Genomic DNA, 27,498 nt, shown 5'->3' on the forward strand with positions numbered 1-27,498 from the left:
ATGACCACGCGGTGGCTCCTCAAGCTTCTGATCCTCACTCTGGCCCTGTCCAGTCCAACCACATGCCAAAAGAGAAGGAGGAAAGGACAGAGAGACGACAACCAGGTCATCATTAATGAGGCCAAAAGTAAGTGTTGGAAACGGCCATGAAGTTCATTGTATCCATGCTGTGTCACCTCGTCCAAAGATGAGGTGCAACGAGCGACGACGTCTGGAGAAAGGCTGACATCTGACCTCAAAGCTTATGTCTGATTACACATCAGGGTGTCCATTGACTTAAAGGGTCATGCATTTTATTAAGATTTCAGAATACAGATCATATCGGATTGTTATATTTTTACCATACCAAATATAATTGGCTTTAGTGTCTGACTAAACTAATGAATCCCCCTTTTTGTTGCACATTTCAGTGGTGGTGTTAACTTTTATTATTTTGTATGACTCCTCTTCTGGTTTCTTTTGAGTGAATGCATTGAAGTGTCCGTGGGCAGACACAGCCTCTGTACGGCTCTATTGGAAGCACAGAGCTCCCTGGTCTCATCTCAGGGTTCTCACGGACACGAGTATGAACCTGACACTCAATATGTCCCCTTTCACAGTAAAAATACTAAATAGGAACAGTTATTAGCCAATATATTGGGTGGGTTCTGTTGAAAATCCACACATGAGCTTTAGAGATGTCTCTTCATTGGCTGGAAGGGAAAGAAGTGTTCTGAAGGGTTGGATGGGTGAAGGTACCTTTGCTGGTGGAACAATGGAGCCTACATGCAGGTAGAAGTTAGCTGTATAAATATGAGTGTGTATCTGCACCAGCTGCTCTCACTGCTTGCTATCAGAATGTAAGCCGGCTCTGCTTTGGCTCCACCTAGCCCTGATCTGCCCGGTGGAGATCCTGTTCATCGTGGACAGTTCGGAGAGAGCCAAATCTCTGCTGTTCGAGCGGCAGAAAGACTTCGTCCTGCGCTTCAGCACCAAGCTGCTGCAGCTGCAGTCGGCCGGCTGGCGTCTGCGTCTGCGGCTGGCCGCCCTGCAGTACAGCAGCACCGTGTCGGTGGAGCACAACTTCAGGGACTGGCAGGACCTGGACGTCTTCCAGAGCCGCGTGGCCTCCATGACCTTCATCGGCCACGGCACCTACTCCGCCTACGCCATCACCAACGCCACCCAGGTGTTCGGCCGCGAGACGTCCTCCAGCAGCCTGAGGGTGGCGCTGTTGATGACGGACGGGGCGGACCACCCACGCAGCCCCAGCGCGGTGACGGCGGCCTCTGAGGCCAAGCGGCACAACATCAGGGTGTTCGCCATCGGGCTGTCGGGCCCGCCGAGGGATGGATCCATGGGAGCGAGACTGAGGTCCATCGCCAGCGCCCCGCCACAGCAGCACGTCCTCAGCCTCACCGACAGCCAGCTGGACGACAGACTCTTCAATGAACTGGTCAGTCATGTCATGTCAGGGCACTTCAGGGTCAGTAGTCCAAAGGGTCCAGTGTAGTCTGACGTTTCAATGATGACGTCGTTGCACTCACACATCTAGTGGAGTATATAAGGAGAAAACAGAGTGTAGACACTCAGAAAGACCATGAAATAAGCAATTAAAACAGATGAAATATATATATATATATGTATATATATATATATATATATATATATATATATATATATATACATATATATATATATATATATATATGTATATATATATATATATATACATATATATATATATATATACATATATGTATTTACATATATATATATATATATATATATATATATATATATATATATATGCATATACATATATATATATATGTATATATACATATATGCATATATATGTATATACATATATATATATATATATATATATATATATATATATATATATATATATATATATATATATATATATATATATATATATATATATCTAAACTATGAAAGCAAAGATGCATAATGTAGGATTATATATGCAGTGCCCGTTGAGCTTGGCTCTCAGCACTGCTCTTCCTTTTGGAAACAAACAGTCATGATGTCACACGCCCGAGGTGCAGCTTCTCAGCAAATACAACTTATACTTTATTATGATGTTTAGATATAACAAATATGTAATCATACTACTATTCCAATTGATTGTACTTTTACTGAGTGGTACTAATAGTTTTACAATAATAGCTAATAGGTTTACTTTATAAAACAAGTTTTGAGTAGGCCTTCTTCTTCTACTGCTGCCGTATGCCAAACAACATTCCCAGTTAGAGAAGGGGTAGAAGCCCGGAGTTATTAGAGTTACTAGAGTTATTTGAGTTATTTGAGTTATTAGAGTTATTAGAGTTATTTGAGTTATTTGAGTTATTAGAGTTACTAGAGTTATTAGAGTTATTTGCGGTGAGAAACATCAGTGAAATTCACATTGCTTCAACATAACTACTGCAGATATAGAGTATGGATTTAATCAGGGGAAGTATTTTGCTGGTGGTAATGCTATTAGTGTTATAAGTTAGTATCAAGTCAAACATCTGGGAAAAACTCAGCCAAGTCTCGACTCACACCGTCTGTTGACTCCTACGAAGTGAAGAAGAGCTGTTCAGGTTGTGTTGCTTTGGGTGACTTTGAGTGACTGTTATTCTTTCATCTTCTTTTTTCAGAACACAATTGTCAAGACTGGGGTAAGTATAGAGTGATTATTCACTCACGTGATCATGTTGACCACAGTGTTGTCCTCTGATACTGTTCTTAGTGCATGAAACTAATTCAAGAGGAATAAATAATTGTTTTGCTTTGTATCTAAAGCATATTGTTCATATTGTCACCGTGTCTTTGTTTCAGTGCCCGCAGCCAAAGAGCTGTCTGTGTGAGCGGGGGGAGAGGGGTCACCCCGGTAGCCCAGTGAGTGTTACACTGCTTTACTGTCATATCTTCTGTACAATATATGCTCCACCTCTCAAAAATATGATTTTTATAGATCAACATGTACTACCAGATATTGTGGTTTCATTCCACATAGCTAGATGAATGGGTGGGTGTTTATAAACTGGCAATAGCTACAACAACCAACATCTGTAACTGGTCGTAATGTAATTTAACAGGACAAACAACAATGAGATGCGAGCCACCACAAAAAAGGAAATGAACATACTTATATTCAAACAATATGCATCTGATCATTTATCTGTATTTGTGACATTGGAAATAGTGATTTCACAAACAATCGTGACTAAAAGTTCACCCACAACATTTTTCCCGATACAAAATAGGACCAGGTAATGTGATGTAACATCTATATCATCACAGTTTTACAAAACAATCCCAACTCAAAGTCCACTAACTAGCTTGTTCTGGATTGCAACCACATGGTCTTCATGAGAGAATAGAGGCGGGGCTGTGGCATTATGACGACGCCCCTTTCCTCTATGTCGCCCACGCTAGAGATCAATGCGCCGTGAAGAAGCTATTCGTGGACCTTGAGTTGGGTTTGTTTAGTCCAACTATGTGGACATAGATGTAGGTCATATTGCCGAGCCTCAATGGACCCTGAATATCTGGAATGAATCCCATTGAGGATCTTCCTGGTAGTTGTTTTGGGCCGGGTGGACCCTGGCAGTCTGAGCCACCAGCTGATCCACTCACCCGGAGACATTAAACTTCTCAACTCAAGGGAGTCGTGGGGATGAGCTGCTGTCCTGGCTGGACATTATGAAGACTTTTGGATAGTGTGACCCGACTTCCAGTCGCCTAGAAACATGTTTGGCATTGTACATTTCTGCAAACCACAAATATGATGAATGTCTATTTTTTGCATGCAGTCAGAGCGAGTGATGTATTGAGCGACCGCTATTGAAGTTATTATGGAGTCCACTCAGGAGTGTAGGTGGGTCAAACAAACACAAGACTTTCACCCAGGAGACCGCTCTACGTGTCCCGTGTGAAACCAAAAGTAAATGTTGACTTTGGCCTTGTTACGTAACGTTACGTCACGATACCTAAGAGAATACTAAGGGCGGTTGTTATTTATTTACGCTAGTAACATTCTTGCGTTATTATTTTAACACAAACCATGATTTTTTACCTTAACAAAGTAGTTTGGTTGTGTGGAAGTAACCAGTCGTTTCACAACGTTAACCACGGAACATCGCGTGGTTCTGAAAGCGAGACACGAGGCTGATATCGAACGGATCAAGCTCAACGTATCCCGTGGTTTGCAGAAACGCAAAGACGGCAATGTTTTATTTTTTGCAATTTCTGCTCCAGTGTTCTGCACCAGTGTACTGCTCCAGTGTTCTGCTCCAGTGTTCTGCACCAGTGTACTGCACCAGTGTTCTGCACCAGTGTTCTGCTCCAGTGTTCTGCACCAGTGTACTGCACCAGTGTTCTGCACCAGTGTTCTGCACCAGTGTTCTGCTCCAGTGTACCAGCTGTGGTAGTGCTGCTGGCTTCAGGTTGACCCCGTCAGCCTCCCACAGTGGCTTGTTAACCCTGTTAGAGGGAGGGGGGGTTCTCCCAGCCTCAGTACCCGGGACTGGGCCTCCTCCAGCAGGTGCGTCTGGCACTACAGGGAAAAGATGTGAACTGTTTCCCACAATGCAAGTGTAGCAGGTGGTGCAGAGGCCCGGCTGAATGGGCTGTTTTCACTGGTAGTGAGGCCCTCGGAAAGAAGCAAAGGTCAACGATGGAAGATTAAACGTGAGCAAACACACCAGGCAGAGAAGATCTGAGAACCTGCTGCACTGAGGTGGAGGTTTATGTTGGGCAGGGGTCACAGACAGGTCGCACTGAGCACGCCCCGTCTCACCTTGGCCTATACATACACAGAGTCCAAACTAAAAAGGGGGCCCAAATATTCTCATTCTGAACAATCTCTCCCTTTTCTTTCATCTAGGGGAAAGCAGGCGAGCCGGGCTTTGATGGCACTCCGGGTCAAAAGGGATCTCGTGTAAGTCCCTTTTGTCTCCCAAAATCCAGCGCTGGTAACAGAGAGAGTCCATGAAGTGGTGTTTTATGTGCTGTGTTGTCTGGGCCCGGTCACTGTAGGGGGAACCCGGCATTAACGGACGTCCAGGAATGGAGGGCCTTGAGGTAATCGTCAAATCCTCGACCTCCTCCTGCCTGTAGGCTGTAGATCCGGGTTTGGTATTCTGTTATTTTGAGAGGCGTGGAGGGAGTTTTAGAGGTATTCTATCAACCGTTTCTTCAGTGGATTACCATGAAAACATGTGATGGTAAATAATGCAGTCTGGGAAGAAGTAATGGATCATTTTACCCGGCAAAAGTAATTCGGACTGATTTGACCTTTTAGGTAATTTCTCTTTGTGTAACACTTTGGGGAAAACACTATTTATTCTACACACACACATATAAAATATACTCCAATTAGAATACAATGACATACACAATTACATAAAATACAACATTAAAAAATAAAAAAAAACATAATCTTCCTAGTATTTCTGGCTAGTCAGAACAGGCTAATGGTAACATATATGTCTCTGCTGTGACCTCATTGTGATGACAGACTGTGAACCCAGCTGTTTTCACCAATACATTCATTTTTGGTTTCAGTCTTTATGCTAAGCTAGGCTATTCACGCCCTGATAACGAGAGGAATCTGAGTCTCACTCTCTACAGGAATATGAGTCTTTCCTGAAACGTTCTATACCAGAAGCATATTGGAAGCAACCATCTGTCGGTGGACAGATATTGGTGTCTGATATAAAAGTTCAAACGTATTTCTCTACAGGGTCGACCCGGCAGCAGAGGGGAAAAGGTGTGTATTGTTTTTAAAATACATTTATTATTCACAAGGTTTCTCCACTGACGTATCCAGGTATGAAATAGTTATGTCTTAACTATTTTCCATGCATGTTTGAAGGGCTCTGTGATTTGGACATTCCATAAATACAGACATTACCAGTTGTCATAGTCACACTAAAGCAGGCTTCACTGCTTGTGTTTCCAGGGGGAGTTGGGGGAATGTGGCGCCCCCGGTAAAAAGGGAGAACAAGTAGGTTTCAATATCTATTTGCTTTTGATCAACACGATGCCTTTTCTATTGTGGTGAAGACGTGTAAGTACACGGTGACACGGACTGCTGTCTTTCCTCAGGGGACGGATGGACCTCTCGGCTCCAAAGGCACCAGAGGAGAGCAGGTGAAGTATTTTGGTTGTTGTACTTTGATAAACAATACTCAATACTTTTAAATTAGAATGTCCTGTCTTAATGTTTTTATACATGTTTTTACCTGTAACTGCTGTACTGACTGATGAGTCGCCAACTTAATTTCGTTGTATATTTTTTACAATGACAATAAACATCCTTACCTTACTCTGCATTTATGAATGGCGAGGCTGTACACATTATATAATCTCAGTTAATGGTTTCACATCACAGCAGATTGTCTCTTCGCTCACATTGGACAATGATCTGATGCTCTGTGATGATCGTGAACTCCCAAAATATTCAAGCAGTCTATTTAGGTAACCAATTGCAATAACACACAATATGTCACAAATATGTGAAAAAGGTGTTATGGAAAAGCCATTACAATTCTGAAAAAATATATACATTTTATATTTTATATATCTATGTATTTATTTATATAAAATATGTACCGATTAAAGCAGGTGTTCTTCCCACCAGAAGATTGGCAGTTCGATCCCCAGTCCATGTCCTTGGGAAAGACATATATGAATATATTTCACATATATACTACTATATCGACTCATTTATATATTTACATTCATTTATTTGTTCCCTTATTTATTTATTTCAGGATTTATTTCATGGCCGTATCTATTAAATGGCATTAAATGGCATTCCATAGTGTATGATTTAAATCATAGATTAAAACTATTTATGATCAAACAGGTACATCTTCATAATATCAGATAATGACAGACAACTCTCATAGAAGTGGCGAACCTTTGCACTGAAATGTAAAAATATACTCAGGTATGCTTCAGAGGGAATGTCACCACCATGTTGCTTTTTTATTGTTCATTGCTACTCATTGCTACGATGCTGTACCATATTTTAAAATATATGACAATAGATGTTTCATCTAAAAGTCTGATATTACCACACCCAGTACACCCAACTGAGAGGAGTTATGATGAAGAGGTGAAGCATGAGCCCTCGTCCTCATACCTCAATGTCTGTGTGGTCAAATTGAAAGATTCCTGCGTTCAGTGAACGCCACACACTGCGGCCCATCTCCTGCCTCTGCACTTGTGGAATGTGAGCTGTGGATTAGGTCTTATCCCCCTCCTAATGTAGCCTTTCCAAAGCGGGGAATCCAAGCTTTGAGCAGACGTTGTCCCAGAGGATTAGGATTTGGGAACATGTTATCCATTCCCTCTCTGCGTAAATGCTTGTTGCCCTTCAGCGTCGGTAGAACAACAGCAGCCAATCGTTAGGTCTGAGGTCCTTCTGGTTCCCATGGGATCTACCTCCACACGGCCAGAAGAGTCCTCACAGACCTGGAGCTCCGCAGCAGACGCGTCACAGCATCGGCATCACCAGCTTGAACAGTCTCAGGCCCGTTTATGTCGTCCGTCAGATTACGACAACTTTATCTCAGCTGGTGTTTTGGCATTTTTTTGCCCATTTTACTTCAAATCTCATCTCTTTTTCATTCCATTTTCCAAATCCTGCTTCTGCATGGAGCTGTGTTGCCCCTCTGAACAGAGTCAGAGGACAGATGGCCACAGTAATGCCTCCAGCTCCCACACACATGTTATCTTAGTCTACCTTTAAGACTGACTTTCCCTCAACCTAACCAAGTCAGTTTTAAACCTGAAACATAGTCACATGTCAGCTTTATTCTTTTTTATTTGTAACTGCTTGAGCATTCATTAACGCAGTGGTTCTCAAACTTTTTTTGTCACGCCCCACCAGAAATAAATTGCCTACTGTGGCTGCAATTAACCTGTTTTTCACTGAATATCTTTTTAAGATTATAATAATAACGTGCAACCTGTGCAAAACAAAAACAAAATGAGTGCATATATGTGTGAGCATCATGTTTTATCAGTATTAGTGGCTGCAATGAGCTGCTTTCCTCTACAAATCTTTTTTAAATGGGGTTGGAGACTTGATATGGCCGTTCTCAATGCATGCTCAATGTTGAGCTGAGATCTGTTTTCTGTTTTGAGAGAGGCAACAACAGAAAAGACAATCTCACGGAGATCGGCTTTTTGCAAAACACGTTTTATGTCTGTGTACTTTGTACTTTTGTACTATGTAAAGTTATCATGTTCATGGGGAGAGTGGTCGTCCTGAAACCACAAGGTCGGCGGTTCGATCCCTGTTCTGTCCATAGTATCAAGTGTCCTTGATAAGAGACTGAAGCCCCAGAGCTTCACAGCAGCACCCTGCTTCTTAATCACAAAGGATGGGTAAACTGCAGAGAATAATTTCTTCACTGTGGGATTAATAAAGGAAAAACATATATATTAAAAAAACAGCATCTCCCCCCACATGTATTACCTCCGCGCCCCACAGTTTGAGAACCACTGCTTTGACGGGTTCAGTAACACCTGTGTTTCCTACTTCATGTCTTGTCTTCAGTGGGAAAAGTTCATTCAAATGGCTCTGCAGTGCTTTTTTTTGTCATCTCAGCCGCAACTTCTGTCCAGCCCTCAAAACATGTGGGATGCAGAATGTGATGAGACTTCACTCAGGTGGTAATCATTAAAAAAAGATATGACCATGAACCAATATCACTCACATACAGTTACAGGAGTAAATACAACAGTAAAACCCAACAGTAAATGGATAAAGTACACTTTCATCCCTCTTTCTAACTTCCACTCTGAACTTTCACGACTGACATTCTCTTGGAGCTATTGAGTGCAAAAGGTCAAAACACAGAGAAGAAAAGTTGAAAAACTGTGACCAAAAACCCTCCAAAATGTATAAGATGGACAACTATGTTCTTGGATCAAATTTAATATGTGGTCGAAATTAAAACTAGAATATATAAAATGTATTAAAATAATCAACTTGCAGATACGTTGTAGCAAAAAGGGTGAAGTAGAACCTGGCAGGAAGAGAAGGTGATGAGTGAGGAGATCAGTGAGCTGGAGGCGTCAACAGAAGCAGCATGGAGCAGAACTTGAGGTTTCATTCAGTTTCCTGGACGTCTTTGCTCTGAAAAGCAAACAGTTGATGAATAGTAAAGTAAACAGAGCGGCAAGTGACCCAAGGACCGGCTGGGTTTCCTAAACGTTCTTGGTGGAGGTGTGTAATGAATGCAATCTTGGTTCAGTTACATTCTCTTAAAGTGACAGGGTAGACTTGGGATGATTCTCCTGTCTGGTGCCCAACTCTGATATTTGGAGGTAAACCCACACGACAACGTACAGTAATACAGTCTGCAGTCAGTGAGGACATGTTGTGTGAGGACATGTTGTGTGAGGACATGTTCAGTGAGGACATGTTGTGTGAGGACATGTTGTGTGAGGACATGTTGTGTGAGGACATGTTCAGTGAGGACATGTTGTGTGAGGGAGGACATGTTGTGTGAGGACATGTTGTGTGAGGACATGTTGTGTGAGGACATGTTGTGTGAGGACATGTTCAGTGAGGACATGTTGTGTGAGGGAGGACATGTTGTGTGAGGACATGTTGTGTGAGGATATGTTCAGTGAGGACATGTTGTGTGAGGACATGTTCAGTGAGGACATGTTGTGTGAGGGAGGACATGTTGTGTGAGGACATGTTGTGTGAGGATATGTTCAGTGAGGACATGTTGTGTGAGGACATGTTGTGTGAGGACATGTTCAGTGAGGACATGTTGTGTGAGGACATGTTCAGTGAAGACATGTTGTGTGAGGGAGGACATGTTGTGTGAGGACATGTTGTGTGAGGACATGTTGTGTGAGGGAGGACATGTTGTGTGAGGACATGTTGTGTGAGGACATATTGTGTGAGGACATATTGTGTGAGGACATGTTGTGCGAGGACATATTGTGTGAGGACATATTGTGTAAGGACATGTTGTCTGAGGATATGTTGTGTGAGGACATGTTGTCTGAGGACATGTTGTGTGAGGACATGTTGTCTGAGGACATGTTGTGTCTGAGGACATGTTGTGTGAGGACATGTTGTCTGAGGACATGTTGTGTCTGAGGACATGTTGTGTGAGGACATGTTGTGTGAGGACATGTTGTGTGATGTGTGAGGACATGTTGTGTCTGAGGACATGTTGTCTGAGCATATGTTGTGTGAGGACATGTTGTGTGAGGACATGTTGTGTCTGAGGACATGTTGTGTCTGAGGACATGTTGTGTGAGGACATATTGTGTACTGACATGTTGTGTTAGGACATGTTGTGTGAGGACATGTTGTGTGAGGACATGTTCAGTGAGGATATGTTGTGTGAGGACATGTTGTCCGAGGACATGTTGTGTGAGGACATGTTGTCTGAGGACATGTTGTGTGAGGACATATTGTGTACTGACATGTTGTGTTAGGACATGTTGTGTGAGGACATGTTGTGTGAGGACATGTTCAGTGAGGATATGTTGTGTGAGGACATGTTGTCCGAGGACATGTTGTGTGAGGACATGTTGTCTGAGGACATGTTGTGTGAGGACATGTTGTGTGAGGACATGTTGTGTCTGAGGACATGTTGTCTGAGCATATGTTGTGTGAGGACATGTTGTGTGAGGACATGTTGTGTCTGAGGACATGTTGTCTGAGGACATGTTGTGTGAGGACATGTTGTCTGAGGACATGTTGTGTGAGGACATGTTGTGTCTGAGGATATGTTGTGTGAGGACATGTTGTGTCTGAGGACATGTTGTCTGAGCATATGTTGTGTGAGGACATGTTGTGTGAGGACATGTTGTGTCTGAGGACATGTTGTCTGAGCATATGTTGTGTGAGGACATGTTGTGTGAGGACATGATGTGTCTGAGGACATGTTGTCTGAGCACATGTTGTGTGAGGACATGTTGTGTCTGAGGACATGTTGTCTGAGCATATGTTGTGTGAGGACATGTTGTGTGAGGACATGTTGTGTCTGAGGACATGTTGTCTGAGCATATGTTGTGTGAGGACATGTTGTGTCTGAGGACATGTTGTCTGAGGACATGTTGTGTGAGGACATGTTGTGTGAGGACATGTTGTGTCTGAGGACATGTTGTCTGAGCATATGTTGTGTGAGGACATGTTGTGTGAGGACATGTTGTGTCTGAGGACATGTTGTCTGAGCATATGTTGTGTGAGGACATGTTGTGTCTGAGGACATGTTGTCTGAGGACATGTTGTGTGAGGACATGTTGTGTCTGAGGACATGTTGTCTGAGCATATGTTGTGTAAGGACATGTTGTGTGAGGACATGTTGTGTCTGAGGACATGTTGTCTGAGGACATGTTGTGTGAGGACATGTTGTCTGAGGACATGTTGTGTGACGACATGTTGTCTGAGGATATGTTGTGTGAGGACATGTTGTGTCTGAGGATATGTTGTGTGAGGACATGTTGTGTGAGGACATGTTGTGTCTGAGGACATGTTGTCTGAGCATATGTTGTGTGAGGACATGTTGTGTCTGAGGACATGTTGTCTGAGGACATGTTGTGTGAGGACATGTTGTCTGAGGACATGTTGTGTGACGACATGTTGTGTGTGAGCATATGTTGTGTGAGGACATGTTGTGTGAGGACATGTTGTGTCTGAGGACATGTTGTCTGAGCATATGTTGTGTGAGGACATGTTGTGTGAGGACATGTTGTGTCTGAGGACATGTTGTCTGAGCATATGTTGTGTGAGGACATGTTGTGTCTGAGGACATGTTGTCTGAGTATATGTTGTGTGAGGACATGTTGTGTGAGGACATATTGTCTGAGGACATGTTGTGTCTGAGTACATGTTGTGTGAGGATATGTTGTGTGAGTACATGTTGTGTGAGGATATGTTGTGTGAGGACATGTTGTGTGAGGACATGTTGTGTGAGGACATGTTGTCTGAGTACATGTTGTCTGAGGACATGTTGTGTGAGGACATGTAGCATGATAATGCATTTGAAAGCTCTGAGTGTTTTGAAAAATTAACAATGTGTGACCTTTGACAAAAAGTTTGACAAAGCACATCGTCTTCCACAAAATGTCCACAGTGTATGATAAATACTTGGCTTAAAATATATTTTACCCATTGATAAAAGACCTGACAATTTAATATTTTAGTGACACGAATCAAAGGCAAGCGTTGTTGTTGTTGTTGTTGTTTTTATGATACAGAGTTGAACTTCTGTGGGACAGACTGTGTGTGGAGCAGACGTCCATGTAGTCCTGGCACACTGCTCGTTCCCTCCAGCAGAGGGCAGTCACAGCTCACAGCTCACAGGCCACTGCCACTCTGTTCCCAGTGCTTGACATGTGGAATATAGCTGCCCTCACCTTAACTGATGTAACATCAGCTGGAGTTGAAGACTACAAGTTTAAAAACATACTGGACTTCAAAAGAAGCGAGTCTACTGCTCCTCATAGAGGCTCCAGGCGAGAGCGTAACGGGCCCAAATCTTTGACTAAACTGTCGTTGCCAAGTTGCATTGTGGGTGATGTAGACGACAGACGAGGAAGGTAAAATGTGTGTAATAAAGAAGATCCCTGGTTCTGCTGCATCTATTTTGACCGTTCTTTTGTTTTTAAACCATCTTACATTTAACATCCCATATTTAATAACCCATATGTAACACATGACTACGTATACGTAGGTGTTGCAGTCAAAGATGCTCTCAGAAACCACCACAGGGATCGACACTGCTGTGTTAGTCCGTGAAGCCGGTGAGGGATCAGAGAAGACACACTTCCATACAGACAGCAGTGAACAGAATGCGGAGCTAAAAAACACACACACACAAAAGCTACCCTTGTTGCATTACGTTTAATTTAACACATATTGACTACTTCATGTAAAGATGGTAGAGTTTAGTATTTTTTTACATTAAATGTACTTGCCCTTCTTGTTTTGCTCCTGTCTCAGGGAGCCAGGGGGGGACCTGGAGACCAGGGTCCAGAAGGGACATCTGGATCTAAAGTAAGAACATTGGCAGTCAAATTTAAAATATATCAACTAATATATCAATCAGTTTGTTCACAGGTTGAAGCTCTGGCATGTTTGTTAATTCCTCCCTCCCCTACCAGGGTGAGCGAGGACTGAGGGGTGCAGCTGGACCTCCAGGTGATAACGGCATCGGGTTCCCTGGTCCCAAGGTACATTTGGGTTTGTTTAGAATTTGATTGACTGAGGAACATTGTCCACCTTGCCTATCTGCAGGAAGGCCCATGTGGGTCCTGTTTACATCACAGTTTGTCCCTAATCTGTAAACTTGTTTTTTTAGGGTGACAAGGGGAACCAAGGAAGACCAGGTCCTTCTGGACCAATGGGTATGGGTGAACCAGGAACACCGGTGAGTTCACAAAACTAAGTGAAACTATAGAAATATATTGTCCTCTCATTCCTGTGGGCAATGCTATTTTAGATAGCCCTCATACAAATTAGTATGATACCTGCTAACATGTCTGCATGTGTCTGTTGCTTTAAATAAATGAATCTTTGGAAACCATTTGACTTGACCACTTGACTTTCAAAGTAAAATACCAGAATACTATATATTTAATGGTGTAGGTATCTACATCTGTTCAGTCACTTACTGTCTTTGTGTTGATGTGTTTAGGGTCCAGCAGGGCCACAAGGGATGCAAGGATCGCCAGGGTTTCCAGGTGAGGGTCTTCCAGGGGCCAAGGTAAGTTCCAGGACCAGCTGGTTCATACAGCTATCATTTTATTGATCCTTTATTTAGGACAGTCTGCAATGGACACGGAGAAACATTATGAAAACAATGAGTTTTCAAATATGAGAGAAGACAGATTGTTGTTTTAAAACTATAGAGGGAAGAAAGACCGGTTTTAAAAATTCAGTTTTATTCATGAATTGCACATGGTTGTATGATTTGAGTCTAAAGATAGAACCGAGGTAGGATGTGTTTTTCTTCTCGGCCTTCCTGTTCTCTTAACTCTCCCAGTGTTTTGTCTTGCAGGGTGACAGGGGGTATGAGGGTCCCAAAGGGGGCCGTGGACCTCCAGGAGTCGGGTACAAAGGTGATAAGGTACGGGTGAACTGTTAAACACGGCCGGGGTTGCAGACGCACGTCTTGTGAAAACCTGTGATCCTGTAAAGGACGACCTGTTTGACCTCTCACCTGTCTGACCCTCAGGGAAACACAGGAGCCCCCGGGCTGTCAGGCTTGGTGGGGTTCCCCGGGGCAGGCATGCAAGGAGAAAAGGCAAGGCCAATGAAAATATTTCCTCCACCTGTTTATCCTTTATTTGTGGAGCTATACTTTAAATTATGGTGTTTCCCTTTGGCCGTAGGGGGACCTAGGGCCAGCTGGGCCTTCTGGTCCCAGAGGACCTCCTGGACTGGGTATCGTTGGACCAAAGGTCAGTAGCAGTTATGGTTAACGAGTGTGGGGTTTATATTATTTAAAAGAATTAGTAAAGTTAAACAGACATTAAGTAAGTTGTACATTTGTCTGACGTTCATGATGAAGGGGAATACATAATAAAGTAAGACTGGGCCTCCAAACTGTACCAAAGGTCAGCACCTGAAACCTGCTTAGTTGCTCTCCACCACTGCTCCTGTCACTTACATCTGCACAATTACTGTAATCTTTCTTTTGTCACAGGACAAGAAGTCCGTCCTTGCCCTCATTCACTTAGTTACAATTTGGTGACAACTGTTAGAGCAGGTTTTCCTTCAATCAAATGACCGGCGGTTAAAGCCCCAGCTCTGCTAGTCCATTACCCGTAAACTGTTCCCGGGGTTTGAATGGTATAAATTATCCTGAGGTGGCACCTTGCATGGTACCTCCCATCAGTGTGTGAATGGGGGAATGTTGACAAGTAGTGTTAAAGCACTTTGAGTGGTCAGATACTAAAAAGCGCTGTACAAGTACAGTCCATTGGCCACGTATACCAATACAGAAACACTCAATAATTGACTCTGTTGTGAGAAAGTAATTTGGGATCTCAGACACTTGTGATTCATCATAACCGAGAGAGTCAGATATAAAAGGCCACTTCAGTATAAGAGATATGATAAAACTGTCACTAAAAATAAATCTAATGTGGCAAGAAACTAGCAGTCATATGATGAAACAGGTTAGAGGCCATACAAACCAGCAGCCAGATTCATGTTGAGGTGAAACTGAAACCATAAGTGCAGACCAAACATGATATTTCCTCCCAGTTTTGTACCTGGATTCCCTCACTGTCTCTGTGGTTATTTGACTTTCCATGAAAGTTGTAAAATCTAAAAATATTAGATCTACCTGACACCATGGAGCGCAACAAACACCTTTTTGAATCTTTCAGTTGTCGATGTGATTTGTGTTGTGTCCCAGGGCGACCAGGGCTTCCCTGGAGAGCCCGGACATCAGGGAGAGAGGGGTGTCGGGGAACCAGGACCGAAGGTAAGACATCCAAAGTCCCCATTGAATAAGACATGTTCGGGAGAAGGCCCAGTGCGACCCAGAAGTCTTGCATGTATGTGTGGTGTTCCAGGGGCAGCTAGGGCCTGATGGGGTTTCTGGAATACCTGGCATTCCTGGTGAGGACGGAGCTGTTGGGCCGAAGGTGAGTCACGGCTACATTTTGTCAAATGACATGGTCCAAGTTGAATTGAGTCCAGATGTTGAACCAATCACCAAACAGTTACGTTACTTCCTATATGTGGAAATGGGTAGTTATAAAAAGACATAACAGAACTATAACTTGAATACAGTAAAGTTATGACATGGGCCATTACTGAATAACAATAATTAATAAATGATATTATTAATAAAATAATATCATTTCAACCCAGCCCATTGGGTTTTTGTCGAGAACCAGTGTGATGCTAACTTGTTAGCTAGCGAAGTAAAGAAGCAATTTCATGTTGCCTCTAAAGAGTAACTACACCCCTGCTCTGCCTTCACGCTCATTTAGAAATGTATTTTGAATGCCGTGATGCAGTTTGATCTGATGTCTGATCTAGGGAGAGATGGGGTTGCGAGGTCTGCGAGGCTTAGAGGGAGCGCCGGGGAAAGGCATCTCTGGAGAAAAGGTAATCCTTACTGCTCTTCAAGTAAACTTTTAATTTCTTTGAGGATATCCCGATTTCTGTTTTTTTAGCATGAACCATGTGGGTTCTTTTAAATGTGACAATTGTAAAAACTAGTTATTGTACATATTTACATACCTGTACCATCAAGGTCTTCATTCACTCAGTCATGTACATGCAAAGTGTATCTGGATTATTGTATTAAGTTTTATTTAACTTTCAGGACCTTTTTTAATTCAGCTTTCTACACCTTCCTCACATCATGTGTTTGTGTTTCTCCTCAGGGAGACAGAGGTGACCGTGGACCGAGGGGACTTTCAGGGTCCACAGGCCCCGTTGGACCTGCTGGAGCTAAGGTATGTTATATAGGTTACCCCTAAATACTACCACAAGAAGGTTTACGTTAGTAATCCATTTCACTTACTTTCAGGGAATTCTTGCCAGAAGCTATTATCTGCAGCTTAATGCCATTTCACCGGCCTTTCTGTTCAGGGGGAGCCGGGGAGTTCGGGACTCGTTGGCCTACCTGGAACTGCTGGGCGTGGCTTACCGGGATCGAAGGTAATGAAACCTAGTAAATCAGTAACGCAAACTTACACACACACACACATGAAACAGACACGCTGACTGATGAGTTTAGTCCAGTGGACAAATGTTAAAATGATTATCCCGTCACAGGGCAGCCCACTGCACCGACTTCCGGCTTCACCCTGTGCGCTCACCGTCATTGCGTACACACAATGACGGATTATTGGCAATGTTTTAGGTGCGGTCCAAATGACTGGAAATGAGCGTTCCTGATTTTTCTCTGTTTAGCAATGTCAACGGTTATGATGTAGAGAAAAGGTAATCATAAGTGCAACTACAATAAGAACTATATGGTAAAAAAGCATTGCACGTACACAGTTAAACATGCAGGGTGCCCCTGTACAATGGTAGACTAAGGTCATGCCACCTGCAATGAGCCTGATCCAAAGTTGCGCTAATGCTGATGCTAACCCTCAATTTAATCAGCAGGTGAATTATGGTCTTTTTGCTAAAATAAACCCTTTCTAAAACTCAGAAATGAGTCAGCATTTTTCCACTCTGGTTCCTTTTGTCTCAAATTCAATGTTTTTGGGTTCGATGCGTGAAATAGGATCGTCACAAAAGCTGAAACAGATTTTAACATTTTGTTCTACGAAATAAAATACATCAGTAAATACCCTTCTGTTGAAATATGTAAAAGCTTCAAAATTCAGCAAAGGCGGTTGCTAAACATTGTCTAAAAGAGACGGCCAAACGTCATCACCTTGATGGTGATGGTTGTAGTGAGTTTATAACATTAGCGTTTTACTTTTGGAGATTGCATTAATGTTTAAAAAAATCATAACGGTGATGATCATTTGTGGAGATTGTCTTGCTGATTAAAACGTGTACATATCATAAACGCTTGTTTGTCACACAGCTTTTTTTCTGCAATAATCGAAAAGGCAATGTAAAAAAAAACATCCGCTTTTTGTCAAGGGAACCATGCGATGCTAACTTCTGGATTGACTTACAAAAACACGTCATCCCTGCAGCTCTTCATTCACCAATGCTTGGGCCCGGCCGGCTGGAAATACACTGGTGTACAATAGCACAAAGCTTATTTGGGGATAAAAAAGAAAACAACATGAAACCCGTCTCCCAGTCATCGTCTATGGAGCAGCTCCATATTACAAGCTTGAGACTAACGTCACTGTTTTCTGTGTTTGAGAGTGAGCTGCTCATGTTGTTCCCCTTCAATGTTGTCGTTGGTCGAGATTTGATCTCAATCTGTCTGTCTGTCTTCTTGTTGAACAGTTTATTCTCTTTTATAAGACCACAATGTGTATTTGTGTGTAGAATAACAATCTGTAAAGAATCTATCGGAGTAAAGTAAATGTAACATAACCTATCAATGTCTTATCTGTTTACAACTTTGTTTGTCTCCTGATGCATAACACAAAAGACAATATAAATTGTATTGTGTATATATTATGAGCTTTAATCATTCGTCCAAATAACAGGGAGATCCTGGTCCTGTGGGACCAGCTGGATCTGATGGAGACCCTGGAGTAGGAATCATTGGGCCAAGGGTAACGCGAGCACACAATATATTCCCCCTACCAATATATCACACATCACTGCTTCTCCCAACACTTTTGATAAAGTGGTGTTTGAAGTCTTATCACATGTTTGCAATATGAAGTGTGTATTGATGCGGATATGTAGATACAACAGTATTTCCTTACTGTTGTCCTCTCAGTATTTGAGCTGTTCCTCTTCGTCCATCAGGGTAACAAAGGAACCAGTGGACCTGTGGGACCCCCGGGAATGAAGGGAGAAGGCTTCCCAGGACCACAGGTGAGAGGAAACATCCATCCAAAATGAAGAGTACAATCAAATTATGCTCTTATTTAATGTAAGAAATCAGGCTGTTCTCATTAACTGTTTGTACTTATACGTATAAAAAGTAGTGCTCTGTAATTCGTGCAGGGTGCCTCAAAAGAAGTTGGGTAAAGTAGTTCAAAGAGCAACACATTCAGTGCACTGAAGTGGACCATAACTTACTTTATATTGTAAAGTGAGATTATGTATGTGGCGTTAGTTAACATACTTATTTGTCCGAACAAACATCCTTATTTTTACCCAAATATATTTTCAAAAGCCTAACCAAGTAATGTTGTTGCCTGAACACACTCAATCTTTATGCTTGATTATCCAGGAGAACTCACGAAAAAGGAAAGATATCATAAGAACTGTTGTGTGAGGATACGTAGAATAAATAAATGATATATATATATATTTTTTTGTAAATAAAAAAAAAAATGTCTTGATCGTTAGGGGCTGCCTGGCTTACCAGGAGTGCAAGGAGAGCTGGGACCTGAAGGGAAAGGACTACCTGGACATAAGGTGAGGCACAAGTGTTACTTTATGAATTCATGAAATGGGGGAAAGTCCTCAGAGGGACATTCACTGAGGCTCATGGGAACTGTAGTGCCATTAAACATACCAGAGTGAGAAAATAGTTAATCTTCACAAACAATTGTGAAATATTTTTACACAATAACCATAGCCTGAAGATGATTCATTATAACTGCTGAATATCAGCTTTAGCACCAAAGAAGCCAAAATCAACATAAACGTGGTTGTGACATTTGTATCAGTCCATGTGGTTCCCGATAGAGACTGTTGACCTGTGTTTAGTGTGGTTGGTGATATGTGAAAGAGTAATACTGGAATTGGAACAAACTAATTAGTGTACAAGGTGCTGTGTAAGATGGATAAGCAGTGGAAAGTAGTGTTAGTCTAAGTTTGTTTTGTCTGTGTGTCAGGGGGACAGAGGTCTGTCGGGCATGCCGGGGCCATCAGGGCCTCCTGGAAATGGACTTTATGGACCAAAGGTTAGTGTCTAACTGTAGTGTTCCTCTATATATCATGATATTGGCCGAATAACTTGACACATACTGTGATGCATTGTTTTCCCAGGGCTCTTCAGGGCAGCCTGGTCCACCAGGCCGACTAGGGCCTCCTGGAGAGGGCATCCAGGGACCAAAGGTAGGCAATAAAAACCCTTCACAAGACTGGTATGGTGTACTTCAAGACAATGGGATCACAAATGTGCCCAACTGTATCATGTTGTTCTCCAAGAATAGGTTAGGTACTTTCTTCGAGGATTCAACAACCAGATACATTGGAGCTGAGCATGTTGGTCCATTATCTTGTCTTGCAAGGATGACCATTGTCTCATGTTAAGTTGTAAGCCTGTGCTGTCACATCAAATACCTCCATCTGTGGTGTTCCACTCAATGGCCAGGGCTTGAAGATACGTCTATATGCGGATGATACTATTGTCGTTCTTACCAATTCATCCCTCTATATTCTCAGGGAGAACCTGGGTTTCAGGGGCAAATGGGCCCTCGGGGACCACCAGGGGATGGCTTTCCAGGGGAGAAGGTACTTATAGCCAATGCATGGCCTGTGACATATTGCCTCTGATTACCAGTACTCCAGATATTGCTGTATTAAAGAGGCTCACTCACCACAGGGTCACAGAGGCAATGCTGGTGACCGGGGAAAGAAAGGAGACAGTGGAGACTATGGAGAACCTGGATCTACTGGACCGATGGTAACAAAGCATGTCCCATCTTGTTTCATGGTTTATATAACAATCTAAGTAGTTCCTAATCACAGTTCAGTTTCAAGCTTTAATTTGCTCTGGGTCACGGTTTCCTTTCCTTCTCGTAGGCAATACCGTTCTCTGTATTTCATGTCAAATGGACCCTAAAGAGGAAGGTCTGATGGCATTTGTTTAGTTTTAATTACCATTTTGGGAAACATGAGTTTTTCAGGCTGATTCAATCATCAATTTATTATCATAAGGATCGACTGGTCCTAAACGAGTCAACTAGGTCCCGTTCTTAACATCCCTATTGGTTGGATTTGAACATGTATGACCTTTGGAACAAAAAAAACTAAGAAGTATCACCTAAAATCATAGTTACTGTTATAATTGTGCTGTATTTATGTGGCATGGAAGACATTGTATTTCCAGAGATTGTGTTTCCATCTTGCAAATACTATTTGAGTCAACATTCTTATTGTAAATACAAATAAGAATCCCATTATTCCTGAAACTCCAACTTAGGTGCGTTGGCTAAAAGCCCCAAAATAACTCTCGCCTTGTATGAATCAAGTGTCACAGAGTAAGAAATTGGTCCTAACTGGCCAAGACATAGACTATATGTTAACATTGTATATCTGTAACGGTCCGATTACCCAAGGACCCAAAAGCACGACTCAGGAAGACAGAGGTAAAGAATATAATTCTTTTACTGAACAGGTAACTACAGGTAACACACAGGGAACGCACAGGGAACGCTGGAGAGCTAGGTTCAAAAACACAAGACAATCTGGCAGGGGACAAGTGCAAGTGAGGGGACCTAAGTAGTGAAGACTAATGAGGGAATGTGCTACAGGTGAGACAGGGATGGGCCAGGTGCAAGGAATGAGGGCTGACGAGGAGGGAGTGACTGATGAAGGGGGCGTGAAGCAGGATCTGAAATGACAGGACAGTTAGTAAACAGACAGGCAGACAGGATGAAAACAACTAATAGAGAAACGTGTGGCGCTGAACCGTGACAATATCAAATTATTGTTTTTTTACAGACAGCCAGTCTGCTTCTTACAGATAGCACGAATTTACAATTTCCACCTGTTCAATTGATTGGTATAACCACAAACATTATGTCTAATAACTGTGTAATAACCAATAATAACAATGAAAAATATAACTTTGACTCCAATTGGAGCAGGTGCTTCAAATATCCTTTTTGGAGCTGCGTCTGGATCTTTTCATAAAGAAAACACTGTAGAATGGTCATACTTTGTCCGATCTTCTTCAAATTTGAGGCAGGTGTTCACTGATAGTGTAGTTAGAGCCCCATACTATAATTTACCTGTCCAGCCACAGGGAGTTATTTCTACTGAAATATACTTTTTTATTTTAGGCGGACACAAATCTTCCAATTTTACTGACTTCAAAGGCACTCTGCTCTCTTTCTGTATGACCTACAGGGTTTCTGACATTTTCACAAGAAACTGTAGTTTTTCTTCTTCTGGCAAGACCTCATTGATGCAAATAGTCAGAGTGGTTCAGAAGCTACAGCCATTTGTATTAGGGTACGTCATTTTAGGCGTTTTTGCTTCAAAATAGGTTCACTGAAGAAGTGAAAAATCTCCTACTATTACATAACATTTGTGGATAACAACGCACACCATTTAGCATTTTCTTTTTCTGATTTTCTGGAGATTCAGTTAGTATTTGTGTTAAATTGGGTCAGAGCTTGAAACTTTACGGCTGATTCATATAGGAACCAATTCTTCAGGTAATAGTAGCCTGGTCTCCTAAAAATGACCTTCCCTGACAACGACACTACATTTAAGGGAAACGTATTTTCTCCCAGTATCACAAAAACGTAACAAACATAAGAAACAAAAGCACATAAGTTAGTTGTGTTTTGATTTTGCCTACAATGTTTAACACGTTTAAAACTTTGCTCGTACACTTCCTCATGTGAGTTTAATCTTACAGGGGAGACCTGGAGGAAAGGGAGACCCAGGACTCTCGGTGAGTAAAGTGACTTACACAAATAACACAAGCTTTACTTCTTGACATTAAAATGTAAAGCCTTTCTTTGTTCTTATTTGTTTTCTCTACACAGAGAGAAGAGGTCATCCGGATAATAAGGGAAATATGTGGTAAATTACACACTTTATTATCTTTTGCATCAGTCTAATCCTTAGTCAATATTCATATTTTTGTGTTGCTTAGTTGGCTCATGTGTCCAGTACATGTGTGTGTGGGATTTAGTGGCATCTAGCGGAATAAACTTTGCTCACTGAAAACGTAAAGGCTCTCTTTAGAGCCAGTATTCTGTTTGTCTGGTCTGGCTACTAATGGAGGTGCAACACGGTGGACTCCATGAAGAAGACCCGCTCCCTATGTAGATATGAAGGGCTCATTCAAAGCTAACAAAAACTAAAGTCTTACTTTCATGTGATTATAAACTAATAACAACATAATAATAAACATGTTTTGCTAAGAGATCCCCTTGAACTCACAACACACTGGACCTTAAGTAGAAAACATATTCGATAAATTGCGTGATGTAATGCAGTCCCACTAAAGTGCTTAAAAGATACCAGAGTTAAGTGAAGACTAAAGCAATTTAGTGGAAATTTTGCTGAACTGAAGTTTTAAAGTGATCGTACTTATTGCAAAGTTGTTCTGCAATGGTTCATGTTTTCGTACCCACAATGCAGTTGTTGTTTTTACAATTCTTCTTTATCTCTGACATTTGTCGCCCAGGCTGTGGTCTCAAGTGCAGAGAAAGCCCTCTGGAGCTGGTGTTTGTGATAGACAGCTCTGAGAGTGTGGGACCAGACAACTTTGAGTTGGTGAAGGACTTTGTGAACGCTCTCATTGACCGCGTGTCGGTGAGCCGAGAAGCCAGTCGGGTCGGCGTGGTGCTCTTCAGCCATGTGGACGTGGTGGTGGTCAGTCTGCAGCAGCAGTCCAGCCAGGACGACGTTAAGACCGCCGTCCGGAAGATGCCCTACCTCGGCGAGGGCACCTTCACGGGCAGCGCCATCCATCGAGCCAATCAGCTGTTCCGGGCCTCGCGGCCCGGCGTGAGGAAGGTGGCTGTGGTTTTGACGGACGGGCTGGCCGACCCCCGTGACGTCATGCAGTTTGAAGAAACGGCAATGGACGCCCACGCGGAGGGGATTGAAATGTTTGCAATAGGAGTTGTGAACAAGACCGACCACCTGTATGCAGAGTTCCAGGCTCAGATGTACGCCATTGCCTCTGATCCTGATGAAGAGCATGTCTACCTCATAGATGACTTCAGGGCACTTACCAGTAAGCACTCAATGTCGTCTCAAACAACAACCACACTGGTTACGATTGGCAACATCGGCATGCTGACACATTTATAAAATAATTCATCCATACAGCATTGGTTTTATACAACATGCTGTTAACCCTTCTAACATAATCGAGGTGATTTGCGCCAAAACTTGCACCTCTTCTCAGATTCAGAACTCAGTGAACTCAGATCACATAATCCACATGTATGTAATCTGCAATTTAATCATTCTAGTGCTTTCACTTACCTCAAAATTTTAGATCTGTGTAGTGTGCAGACATAGTATGCATGTAGTATGCATAGTATGCATGTAGTGTATAGTGAGTGTATGCAGTGCATGTGTGAATGGTTAGATATATGTATAGTATGCATGTTTACAGTAGTATATATGCATAGTGTACATGTTTACAGTAGTATATATGCATAGTGTACATGTCTACAGTAGTATGTATGCATAGTGTGCATGTCTACTGTAGTATGTATAGTGTGCATGTCTACTGTAGTATGTATAGTGTACATGTCTACAGTAGTATGTAGTGTATATGTCTATATGCATGAGTTTACAGCACTTGGTTTGAATGGATAAAGCAACAGTTCTCACACCTTTATTTATCGAGTACAGATATCTGGAATGCTTTTCGCTGAGCTTTGTCAAAAGTGAAAGAGGTTTCAACAGCTCCAAGAAGTCATGTACATGTTGTGTCATTGGTAACGATCGAAAAGTGAACAGGGACCGTTTAAGTGGCATTCAGTTGACGGGGTCACTTGATAATCCAAATGGATGCAGGAGTAGATGTAGTCCACCATGTCACTGTAGTTTGACTGAGTACTTGGGTGTAAGGTTTAAGGTGTAAGGTGGGTGTAACTTGCATGAAACATGTCAAAAGTCAAGAATAACTAAAAAAAAAAGATATCTATCATATCCTGTGATGAGTGCAACTTGTAACAGTTCATTTTGTAATTGCATTGTTTGTTTTGGTACAGATCTGGAAAGCAAAATACTGAATCAGATTTGTGAGCCGAATGACAGAATGGCATTTCTACCAAACTCCGTCTTTCCACCTGTGGAACTCCGCCCAGAGGCTCCGGAAGACGGCCGCTCCAAAACGTTCCCAGTTGAGGAAAACATACAAGTAATGCATCTTTTATCTGGAAAAATTATACTTGAAAATACCGTTGACCTCAGCCTTCAGGGGATGAATGTTTAATTAAAATCATAAAAGTTAAAAAAGAGGAGAGAGAGAGAAAGAGAGAGAGAGAGAGAGAGAGAGAGAGAGAGAAAGAGAGAGAGAGAGATCTGAGGACAGGTGTTGCATTTTTCCATTTGAAAGCATTAACTGAGCTGTCAACCACGGTTATGTCTTTCCCTTGCAGCTCTAAATGAAGCTCATTCAACAGATCGGTTAAAAATGCCAAGTCTAGCAGCCACTGATGGTCATTTAGTTGGTTGTATTCTGCATGTTTAACTACATGGAGAAACTCCTTTATCTCCGGACAGAGCTCTATAAGCCATCTCACATCAGTGTGTAGAACAGCCGTCTTTGAAAAGCTTGTTTGTTGGTGTATTATGCAGTGGTAAGTAAGGAAGTCGGGGAAAACATCGTCCTCCCTGCACTTAACAATAATTCCATTCAAGCAGCCGACCATTGCAGGCGCAGCATCCGTGGTGATTGGCATTAATTTGCACACCAGGAGCTGGGTTTTGTTGATAAAATCTGTTTTTAATGGCATGCGATCTATCCGCACTACCTCTACGACCGGTAGCAGTAATAGAGTGACAATAGCAGTAATAGAGTGACAATAGCAGTAATAGAGTGACAATAGCATGGGTGTGGGTGTTAAGCCAGGCCGAGGCAGCAGGAGAGATCAGCTGTAAGTATTTTCTCCTCCTAGTTACTGAAACTCTGATCCCTTAACTTTCGGATGAGATGAGTAAGGCAAAGAGGAGGAAACGGCATAATCCCCCCCAAGCCTCCTAAGGTCAGCCACATGACTGTTGATATAAAGTCTAGAGGATGGCATCACTCAAGCTACAGAGCGTGAGCGAGTGATTTTTCCATGCCTTCACCAAATCATCCTTTGGGGATTATGAACACTATAAGATGTCACAGCAATTGAGCCGTTCTGTCTTTCAAACCAGTCTCTGCAAGTTGCTTTTCATTGTTTTCCACCGGTGGCTTCAGGGGAGAAAGACAAATTAATTCAACTGTAATGTAAACGTGTGTCTGATCTGAGCTCCTCCACTTCCCAGCTTGAACTCCCAGTGGAGCCAGTAACGGCCCTGACTCCTCAGTCTCATGAGTCAGGTCGGGTCGACGAGAACCTGGTCGATACCAAACTGATGGTGGAGCCCTGGGACGAGCTGCCCGACATCCCCTCGGCCTCTCCCGGTGGCAGGGGCCCTCAGGGCCCCGGCGTGACCTCTGTGGTGGGTCCTCAGACTCCGCGAGGCCGGATGCGTGAGGCTGAGAGCAAACAGGCTCCGGTCAGCCCTCCCCCGACGACGTCATCGCAGCCAGGTAAGCAAGCAGAGCGGCGTCAGATGAACTACGCCTTCGATACATGTCCAATGCATCATTTTTGTATGTTTATTGTTTCGTAAAGGCACAGGACAAAAACTGATGTCGTCACGAGAAATGAAATCTTGAGCTGTGCGACATATCATGAGGCTGCTTATCACGTAATATGTTTGTTTTGGTGGGGAAATATGGCCACCTCCCTTCCTCAAATACCTTCCCTTTGTTGATGGTTTGTTAGATAAGATAATGATGTTGAGACCAAACATACAGAGGAGGCCTTTATCTCTGTTTTCATTTTATTGCGTCTGAGTGTTCGGGAAACCATATAGTCTTTCAATTATTATCTTAAATTATGAGGACAGATTCAGTGGTGAAATGTACTTAGGTGTTTTACATTGAGGGGGGTTTATTGGCAGATATTGCTTGTTAACATTCACTCTGGTTTAATCAATAATCTGAAAGGTGACCTTCAAAGAGACCGATATCTAGTACACCACTGGCCTGTCCCTTCAAGGCAAACTCATTGGCAAAATTGGAAGTGTGTGTTTAGCGCGACAGACCTCCCGATTCCGATTGGGCACTTTGGTTTGCATTGCTACCTTCAGCCCATCGCAGATAACGATCTGGTCTTTGCCGAGTGGGGAAGTGAGATCCGATCACAAGCGGTCACGAGACCCGCTTTCTAATGCCAGGTCCACTTGTGGTCGGATCCCCCAAGAGGCCAGAGAATGCCAGGTCTAGACCGGGCCTCAGTCAGCACGGGGTGTCACATGTAGAGGTTACACAGGTGAGCCGCTCCACGTACGTTGAAGACGAAACCATTCCTTCATGGCACCCTTCATGTCCTTCCAGGTGAGGGGTGCAGTCAGCCCCTGGACCCGGGTCCCTGTCGACAGTACGTGGTCAGGTGGTACTACGACCCCGAGGCCAACGCCTGCGCTCAGTTCTGGTACGGAAGTTGTCAGGGCAACGCGAACAACTTTGAGTCCGAAGCCAGCTGCAGGAGTTCCTGCGTCTACACGTAGCAAACTGTGCTCGGGGGAAAAGGGCGAAGCGAACATGCTCCACCGCCGCCGCCGAGGGCCGGAACAGACCGACCCTCTGTGGACCGCTGCAGGGCGGGGAGGGGATGGGGAGCAGGCTCGGACCTCTACGTTCACACTGCAGGCGCTGCTGCTCAATTCAGAACTGCTGCACATGTACTCACTGAAAACTACTTCTATCTGCTCTAAGATTCATACGCAAGTATACAACTACAAGGAGAATCAACAGGACTGGGTTCAACATGGCTTCCATGATCCAAATCATTGTATTGTCCCTTGCCTTCTGTTGTTGTCTATACACTCAGCCTAATTCCTCTTTACACTGGACCAGCTCTGAGCATGTTCACCTGAAAGTTCTTGATCGCAAACCACAATCAGAAAACCTATTACAATAT

At 42.9% G+C, this 27,498-nt stretch overlaps 1 protein-coding gene across 1 annotated transcript; it reads left to right on the top strand.

Annotated features, from left to right (window-relative positions):
• On the top strand, positions 1–27,085 carry col28a1a (collagen, type XXVIII, alpha 1a; the record flags this gene model as incomplete). The annotated part of the gene is made up of 34 exons (XM_079231717.1): positions 1–127; positions 870–1,435; positions 2,649–2,669; positions 2,830–2,889; positions 4,880–4,933; positions 5,032–5,076; positions 5,738–5,764; positions 5,957–6,001; positions 6,103–6,147; positions 12,986–13,039; positions 13,147–13,215; positions 13,344–13,412; positions 13,680–13,748; positions 14,043–14,111; positions 14,220–14,288; positions 14,377–14,445; positions 15,408–15,476; positions 15,568–15,639; positions 16,040–16,108; positions 16,390–16,461; positions 16,598–16,666; positions 18,136–18,204; positions 18,404–18,472; positions 18,953–19,021; positions 19,444–19,512; positions 19,598–19,666; positions 19,997–20,065; positions 20,157–20,237; positions 22,203–22,238; positions 22,333–22,369; positions 22,980–23,534; positions 24,526–24,674; positions 25,793–26,060; positions 26,913–27,085. The coding sequence occupies 34 exons, from the start codon at positions 1–3 to the stop codon at positions 27,083–27,085; spliced, it is 3,522 nt and encodes a 1,173-aa protein (XP_079087843.1).
• Positions 27,086–27,498: the final 413 nt, after the last annotated feature.

The sequence above is a fragment of the Taurulus bubalis genome (genome assembly GCF_910589615.1).
Source record: "Taurulus bubalis genome assembly, chromosome: 16".
NCBI lineage: Eukaryota > Metazoa > Chordata > Actinopteri > Perciformes > Cottidae > Taurulus > Taurulus bubalis.